Source organism: Poecilia latipinna, unplaced genomic scaffold (genome assembly GCF_001443285.1).
Source record: "Poecilia latipinna isolate Pla-1442-1.1 unplaced genomic scaffold, P_latipinna-1.0 Scaffold3554, whole genome shotgun sequence".
Taxonomy (NCBI): Eukaryota; Metazoa; Chordata; class Actinopteri; order Cyprinodontiformes; family Poeciliidae; genus Poecilia; species Poecilia latipinna.
The window spans coordinates 28,083-37,578 of NW_015116170.1; the positions used below are offsets into that span (position 1 = coordinate 28,083).

General features: G+C 32.8%; 1 protein-coding gene across 1 annotated transcript; it reads left to right on the top strand.

Moving 5' to 3' along the window:
• Positions 1 to 430: 430 nt before the first annotated feature.
• On the top strand, positions 431 to 8,273 carry LOC106941221 (uncharacterized). Its single transcript, XM_015024163.1, has 11 exons — positions 431 to 440; positions 738 to 917; positions 1,798 to 2,076; positions 2,516 to 2,767; positions 4,019 to 4,276; positions 5,584 to 5,709; positions 5,845 to 5,860; positions 5,948 to 6,027; positions 6,396 to 6,446; positions 6,680 to 6,739; positions 7,874 to 8,273. The coding sequence occupies exons 1-11, from the start codon at positions 431 to 433 to the stop codon at positions 7,879 to 7,881; spliced, it is 1,320 nt and encodes a 439-aa protein (XP_014879649.1). The 3' UTR covers positions 7,882 to 8,273.
• The last annotated feature ends 1,223 nt before the right edge of the window (positions 8,274 to 9,496 follow it).

The following is a 9,496-nucleotide window of genomic DNA, read 5'->3' on the forward strand; positions in this document are numbered from 1 at the left end:
GGTTCTGTTCTGGAAATCGTTTATTTTGAAGCTCACCACATTTTCTTCTTGTGATAAGTGAAATAATCTGTCAGTGGAATTAGTATTTTTCCATCAATATTTAAGAATTACTGACTTAAAACAACTGTCTATATTTTGCTGACAAGTAACTCATAAATTTCAAGTTCAAAGATATTTGCACTAGAAACTAGACCAAAATATCTATTAAGATTTTGGATTTGTTTTTACAGTGTAGATTAAACACCTGCAATTGTGCTGCAATTTTTCTCCAACACTGAACAGATAATTCTTGTATCTTGTATCTTGTTCTCTTCCACCTGTGAAGAACACAGCTCCTCACAGCTGAACAAGAAGATGTGCAGGGAACACTGCACATCTTCTAAATAATTATTTAGCTAAAAAAGCTAAATGATTACTATGCAGCCTGATGATGTCAATCGGTATTTAATAGTGCAAACTGATTTAAATAATTCATTTTGTAGTGTTCACCTCCAATCATTTGACAATTTTACTAATTATTATTAGTTTCATTATTTATTTTTTTACTGATTCTTTGATAAGTTGATACAAAGGAAGTGACTGGGTATAAAATATACTTTTTCTAGGTTTAAAGATTTTTAAATGAATACATTCGTTTTCATTTCTGTGTCACCTAAGATTTATTTATTTATTTATTTTATTTTTTGTCAAAGTTTTACATGTAACATTTCTAATGAGAGATTTCTTTATTTGAACAGTTTCCATTAAACCCACTGTGAGCCGGAAACCCAACTGGTCTAAAATATTCAGAGGAGAGAGAATAACTCTGACATGTGAGATCCAAGGAGGAGGAGGAACTGAGTGGACGTATGAATGGAGACCAAACACAGGAAACTCTACAACATCCAGTGAATACAGGATCAACTACGCTCACAGTGGTACATTCAGCTGCAGAGGAAAAGGAAACCATCAGTTCACACAATGGACTAATTACTCATTAACTGTTGGTAAGTAGATCATCTATTATAGACGTGAAGTGATTATTTACAATGCATCATCAAGTTTCATCTAAACAGTTCACTTTTATTATCATTAAACATGTTATGTTTCTTTAATATTTTAATTTACATTTTCAAACACAAGAACTAAAAGTCAGTGTTTCCTGCTTCCTAAAATCATTTATTGATCAACTTCTAAGGCAAACTAAAATAAATGTTAATAATAATAATAATAATAATAATAATAATAATAATAATAATAATAATAATAATAAAAAATAAATACATACTCAAATCGACTGCACATGTGCAGTTTTCCTTAGTAATATATTATAATGTTTATGCTTCAATTCTCTAATTTGTGTCACTGTGAGATCTTATTGTTCATGAAAGATGCTTAATCCACTTTGATGCTGGGCAACCAGATTTTTTGTTGATCTGCTTATTAGAAGTCACTGTTGTTTAGTGACTGTAAAATCGAGTTCAGTCACCAAATGTAAAATGTAATAATGATGAGATTTTACATTGGAATATTGGAAAGAAGCAATTGGAGAGTAAACAATTGATTTATTAACAGTGAATTCTGCTCAACACTGTCTGTATTTTAGTAAAGTTTTGTCTCGTATAAAATCTATCTGTCTTTAAATGATTCAATAAAAGCTGATAGGAGGCAGATTGTGATTCTCTGGTCCTGCTGCAGTTTTACAGCAAATGACCTGTGTCATTTATTAACTGGTGCTGTATAAATGGACCAAACAGAATGTATTGAAACAAGCACAATTTTGATAATTTTGTTCTTTTTTTTCTTTCCCTCAATCAGCTGCAAATAAACCCAGAGCCTCAGTGACAGTGAAGGATACAATCATACCAGCAGGGGGCAGTGTAGCACTGAACTGCTCTGTGGACATCGGTGAAGGCTGGAAGATTTACTGGTTCAGACATTCACATCCTACAGATCGGAACATATCAACCACTGAACCAGGTGGAGTCTTCATCGTCTCAAATGAAGGTGTTTACAGCTGCAGAGGGGGAAGAGGAGGAAGAGGAGATCCAGTTTTCTACACTGAAACCAGCAATGAAGTCACCCTATGGAAATCTGGTGAGTTTAGTTTCTGTTCATCCAAATTGTCTTAAACTTGTTAAATACTTTTATTGAAGATACTCGTTTTTTTAACTACTGACAGTACATATCATATTAAATTATCTAATAATGTTAAACTGAATTTTGTAGTATAAGCTTGATATTTAATCAACCTGCTATGAAATATCTTTAAGTTTAAAAAGTTCTGATTTGAAAAGTGTTTTCTTTATTCTAATATCTTCTACAACTAATATTAATTATCCTTTATGTTTAGAAGTCACTATTTTATACTTGAATAAAAATAGTCACTTATTCAACTTATTCAACTTGTTTATTTCTTTTTCTTAGATCAGTTTGACCTTTGAACTCCAAATTGATTTCTGTGAAAGATAACCCTCAAATTGGAGCAAAAGATTTACTTCTAATTTCATTTTTTTATATTTCTTTATGTGATCAGTTTCCATTAAACCCACTGTGACCCTGAAATCCAACTGGTCTGAAATATTCAGAGGAGAGACGGTCACTCTGAGATGTGAGATCAATGAAGGAGAAGGAGTTTGGTGGTGGGCGTATGAATGGAGGACAACCAATAGAAACTCTCCAGTATCCATTGAATTAAAGGTCAATGCAGCTGATAGAGACACATTCAGCTGCAGAGGAAGAGGATACTATAAGTTCACACAGTGGACTAATTACTCACTAACTGTTTGTAAGTAGATCATCACATGAAGTGATTATTAACAATGTTTCATGAAGTTCCAATTAAATACTTTTTTTCAAGCAACATTAAATCTTTTCATTTTTATTCAAATATTTCAGTTTATATTTTTTAAACACAAGAAGTGGAAATCAGCCTAAAATTTATATTGATCATCTTAAAGACAAACTGCAACAATTATTGTCCCAATGTGTTGTTTCTTAGTAAAATAACATTATAAAGTTTATGCTCCACTTCTCTAATTTATTTCAGATACAATTTGCTACTGGAGATCTTATTGTCTGTGAAATAATTTTATTCCAGTTCAACTTTAATGCTGGGCAGCCAGACTTTCTGTTAACCTGCTTATTTTCATCCTGTCACTAGAGACTAGATTTCACATTTAAATACTGACTAACAGGCTGAGACAGAAAGTTGAGGTTTTCTTGAGAAAAAGGACAGGAGCAATCGGAAAGAAGAGTGGAGACACTTGATTTATAAACAGGGAATTTTGCTCAATACTGTCTGTATTTTAGTAAAGTTTTGTCTGTCATATAAAATCCCTCCATCCTCCAATGAGCCAATAAAAGCTGATAGGAGGCAGATTGTGATTCTCTGGTCCTGCTGCAGTTTTACAGGAGGCCACTGTGGTTCCTCTGAGTTCAATTCATCTGATTGAAAGTTTAGAAAAATCACCACTAGACTAAAAATAGTTCAACCTTTAGTTGTCAGCAGAGCTTTCCTTGTTGAAGGACTGAGAAGTGATTTGTGCAGTAGAGCTGATTTCCAGCCCAGTTCTCCTGACTGCAGCAGAACATTAGAAGATGTTCTGGTTCAGTAGTTTGGTTCAGCTCAGCTCTGACTGGGATTTGATACAACATGATTTGATTCAATCACAGTCAGATTATTATGATTTCTGGGTTTTATTAGTTATATATTGATGAACAGTCGATGTTCTAATGTGAATAATCTGCATGTTTATGAGAAAAGATTATTTTAATGTTAAATTTTAATAAATATATGAATCCATAACAAGCACAGATGCTGCTGGTTAAAAACATTTGACAGAATAAATGAGTCAATAGCAGAAAATGTATATTTTGTAAATGTTAAAGGAAACCATATAAGACCTGTTTGTCTTATGAAGTGGAATGTGACGATATTTTTTTTATTAAGTGAAGCTATATAAATGAACCAAGCTGAATTATGTTGAAACAAGTTAAATTCTGGTGATTTTGTTCTTTTTCTCTTTGTCTCAATCAGCAGCAAATAAACCTGCAACCAAACTGACAGCAAGTGATACAATCATACCAGCAGGGGGCAGTGTAACACTGACCTGCTCTGTTAGTGGATCTGATGGCTGGAAGTTTGATTTGTTAAGACGGGAGACAGAGTCTCATACAGATCAGTTCATCAGAACCAATGATCCAGATGGAGTCTTCATCGTCTCAGATGAAGGTGTTTACAGCTGCAGAGGAGGAAGAGGAGATCCAGTTTTCTACACTGAAACCAGCGATGAAGGTGCAGTTTGTGATTTAAAAAAAAAAGAAAGAAAAACAGCAGAACAAAGCTAACTACAGCAGGATACCATGTAGTTTTAATTCATCATGTCTGAAAATTAAATCCATCTGTAAATGGATTTAAGATGAGTGTCTCATCCTTATTTATATTTTGTGACATTTGGCGGTAAAGTTGTTCAAATTCCTCTTGTTTGTTTTGGATGTTTTTCTTCACAGCTTTATTTCATTTAGGATTTCATGTTTTCTAATTTGTCTATGTCTCGTACTTACTATATAAAGCATTTTAACTCTGAAAGTAAACAGATTCTCCATGTAACAGACGGGGAAACAAAATCTAATTTGAAGCAACAAATGACACTGTTAAATTGTATTGTTTTATTTCTCATTAGTAGCAGATGGTAGCCTTGTAGAAAGAAAGAAAGTGTAGAAAGAAAGTGCTGGAGACGAATCCTGACCTGTGGTCTTTCTGCATAGAGTTGGTTTGCTCTCCTGGAACATGTGTGTGTGTTCGTTCACTCCTCATGGCTGTTATTGGTGTGTCTAAAATTTTCCTGACATATGAATGTGTGCATGGTAGTTTATCCTGTGATGGACTGGTGACCTGCCTTTGACCAGAAACTGCTGGAGATAAAAACCAGCAAGAACAAGCAGCTGTAAACAATGGATGGATATTTGTTTTTATTAAGTTTCGTTATCACTGCAATGATGCCGCTTTAAGTAACAAAAAACTTGTATTTGTACTAGAAATGAAGAAATTATCTTCATTTTTTGCCACTTTGACTTTTTGTCATGTGATTAATACGCATTTAAATGCATTTCACACAACATTTGACCAGAGTCTCTCTTAGTTGATATAGTTGATGGAGAAGCTCCACCTTAATTATAACCTCTTTTTGTCAGAGAATATTTACAAGCAAGCAGTGATCAGGTGGAGAAATTACACAGATCGATTTTTACAGTACAGTGATCCTTAGAGAAACACATAAAACTACCTGGACATAAAGGAAATATCAGGTTATTATGAAATAAACATTATGTTCTGTGATCAGCAGGTCTGGATATTCACAACATTAGACAAATGAGAAAATATGAATAAAAAACATGTTGTTTCCATAATCTCTATTGTAAGTGAGAGGTGAGGAGAATTAAAATAATTTATGCATTTTAGTCAGTAAGACCATTTAGTTGTTAGAGAGGAACAAAGTGATCGCTGATGATGTTAAGATCAGATTTGGACGAAACGGAGGATGATGTCATGAAACCAGGAGTTAAATAGGATTTATTCATTTTAATATTTCTTATTTCCAGTAACTGTATCCAGTCCTTTCAACTCTTTATTTCCTGCCATCTTGATCGTTGGACCAGTTGTTGGAATCGTTCTCATTATTCTCTTTATTCTCCTGATCTTGTTGTGGCGCTGCAGACGGTCCAAAGGTGAGACATTTTTCTGACTATACTGAATTATAATTAGTTAAATACTTCATTTGTTCAAATGTTTCAAGTTTATTGTGATGTTTTTAAGATGGACTGAAAATATGATTTTTTTTTTTTTTTTCTTTTTCTGTGCAGATTTAAGCAGCAGCGGGTCAGTAAAAACCATCTGTTCTCTCTTTGAACATAAATAAAAATATATATATACTTTTAATAAAACATCTAAGTCTTTTATTCTTAGACTGAATCAACCAGAGAGCATCAATCCAGATCCTGGAGCGACCCAGAATGACGGTTCTGTTTTCAGCTCTCTGCTTCCTGGTTCGTCTCAAATTAAACATTTTTATGAATAACTGGGATTTATATTTACTCAATTTTCTGATTAATCATTTTCAGAAACAAAACAACTAAACACAGAGAGAATAACATTTCTACATTATCGTAGAAAGAAATATTCTGACAAAAACCCACTCTTCAACAGTGTAACATAAAAATACAGTTATAACATTTTTATGAAATTAATACAATTCATACTGGAAACAATTATGAACATTTTATCAGGAAACATACCAAACTACTGAAACACAACTAAAAACAAACCATGAGAACATTTACTTTGTGTGAACATGATTTACTTATTTGATCTATTTCCAGTCATTTGAACTTTAACCTTGTTTTATTGTCTTTAGGTGACTCTTCCCCTGATGAGACAATCCAACTCAGCCAAACTTCTGGAAACGGTAAAGTAAAAGTTTTATAGCAGAAAGAGATTCAACATCTGAGTGATTTAAAGAGACTGATGATGGAAAATAGAGAAATATTTCAAATGAAGATAAATCCAAACATGTTAAATATTCAAATAACTTAAATAATTCACAATTACTCCAACATATGGAATATAAGAAAACTTTAAGATCGTTTCTCAATATTAAGATTCTCTATTTGTTTGATTCCCAATTTATTCATCTGACAGATTCAGCAGAGAGGATTCCTCAGCCAGCAGAAGATTCTGAAAATGCTAATGTTGACCAAGGTAATTATAATTTAACATCTACATAATAAATGTAGACATAACACACTAACAAAAGTTTCCAATTTGATTGATTCTTCATTAATCTTTATGCTTTTTTTAATTCAATGTTTATTTTTAGATTAATCAAAACGATTAATCTTTTAATATCTCCAGATTGTATCAATCTTTGTTTTTCTGATATGCTTTATAACAGAAGGTTTAAAGTAAATGACTGAGATAGTTAAAAATATAATATCTTTGACATGTTCAAGTCTTTAGAAGACTTTAACTCATTTTTAATGTTGATAAATATCTCACTAAATAATTTCTCCATTGACAGGAAAATAATCCTGCAGCAACAGAAGCAGCAGTGCTGAATGATTCTCCTGCATGAGATAAAAGCTATTTGATTCTGTTGTAAATCTGTGAACTAAAATGGAATCCAGTTTTTTTATTTATTTTTTTTTTTGCATGCATTGTTCATTGTTAAATGTAGCAAAAACATATCATATTCATATTTGAGATGCTATTGATCAATTGATGTTATTAAATATGAACATTTAAATGTGTGGCACATTTTCAGTCTCTTTTGTGATTAAGTTACATATTTGTAAAGTGACTTTCAGAATTGAGAATGAAAATCAATGCCAATTAAAATTTGCCAAAGTATCATTTCACTTTAATATTTGTTGATGTTGGACGACTCTGCATAAAAGCATTGAAGTTCATAAGCATGAGAGCCGCCCGTTATCAGAGCTCATAGTGTTTATTATTGTCCTGAATATTCAAAGCTTAAAAATCTGAAATGATAAAACAGCTGAGTATTTGAGTAACATGCAGTGAGAGCTCTGAAGCAGTAAATCTGTTGCAGTGCCATTTAACAGCCGCTAGATGGAGGTACAGATTAATAATTTAACGTAAAGTCACAGAGTTTCATCATCATGCTTTTTGATCCAATATTTGTTTTTAGATTAATCAAAGCAGTTCATGTTTTAATAGCTTCAAATTCTTTGTGTTCCTGAACCGAATGTTTAAAGTAAACAACTGAAATAGAATTAAAAATATGATTTTATTCTTTGAACATGTTCATGTCTGAGGCTTTAATTAATTTTAATGTGGAGAAATATCTCACTGAAATTATCTCTCCTCTGACAGGGAAATAATCCTGCAGCAACCGAAGCAGCTTTGCAGACTGAATGATGTGATGGTTCAATCTACTGTATGAAATAAAAGCTTTTGTTTTTTATAATCTCATATTTTTATAAGATGTTATTGCAAGTCTTTGAACTAACATGGATTCCAAATATCAGATATGCTTCTTTAGCTTTGTTTTAGCAAAGAGCCGTGTTTTACATGTACTGTTTACTGTCTACCAGATTCTTGAAATGTAATATTCATTTTTAAGATGCTCCTGATGCTTTGATTCTATTATTTTAACATTTAAATGTGTGACACATTTTCAATGTTGCCATCTTAAGTCTCTTTTGTAATTAAGTTCAATACTTGTAAAGTCACTCTTTAAGAATTTTGACTGAAAATATGAATTAAAAAATATTCTCATCTAGACATTTTAAGTGTCAGTGGTGTGTGGAAAATTAAATGAGTTTCTTCAGAATCAGAGACTTTGATTCTTTCTATTGTGTTATGAATAGTGAGATATGGTACATCAGTTTTCTTCTAATGTAACCCAAACAGAAATGGAGGATGTTTTCTAGAAATCCACAGGCCAGAAGAAATGTAACTTGTTGCAAATGTATCAGTGGTGGATCTTGCAGGAATGGCATCCTGGGCAAATCCTTCCTTCCTTCTGTCGCCCTCCAACTAATTAAAATTCAAACAATAATATATACCCCACTCTTCACCAGCAATCAAGGGAAACTTGTTCAGGGCACCGCTGACAGATAAATATTTTTTTGTTCTTTCTAATGCTGCCCTGGGCAACTGCCCATACATAGAGCTCATATCAAAAACAGCCACTGAGCAGAAATGCAAAATTGAACTAGAGTTTTATTTCACCAGTGATAAAATTAAAATCTCATCCTCTTTCCTGTAAAAATACTGTTCAATATAAGCCACTAGTCCAAGAAATCTTGAAATGAAGTACAGATACCTTACTCAGGTAACAAAACACCTTTAAATTATTATTCTGTACAGCATAAATCAACAGTTGTTTGTTTTGTGATTTACTGGAAGTTTGTCTTCAGCCTTATCTCCACAGAACCTCTCATCCTTTCTGTGACTATTATTTCTACAGGATACATTTACAGCTCCCGTCTGAGACAAGCTACTCATAAAAATCTTTTTGGCCAAATGAATTTTCAAAAGGAGTTTAGTGCTGCAAAAGCTCATGTAAATAAATCCATCTGGAAAGGGCTCCTTGGTGGCACAGCAATCAGATCTGATATGTGGAGACAGAAAGACCCAGTTTAAATGTTCAGGTTCTTCAACACGTCTGACTCTCATTGATCAGAGGAGATGACAACCAGAGCTCCCTCTACACAACCCAAGCCATAACTGGATGTGAATATTATAATTCATCACTTATATAACAATTTTATCACTGCAGGTGAAAATGATTACATGCACAGAACTGTGCTTTTAATATGACAGGAGTAAACTTTCAATATCAGCACTGAAGTTTATAAGCATGAGAGCTGCCTGGAATCAGAGCTCACAGTGTTTATTGTCATGAAGTCTCAAAGCTTAAAAACTTGAAATTAAAAATGATTTGTTCTGCCATCTCCAAAAATATTAAGCATCTGTATATTTGAATAGCCT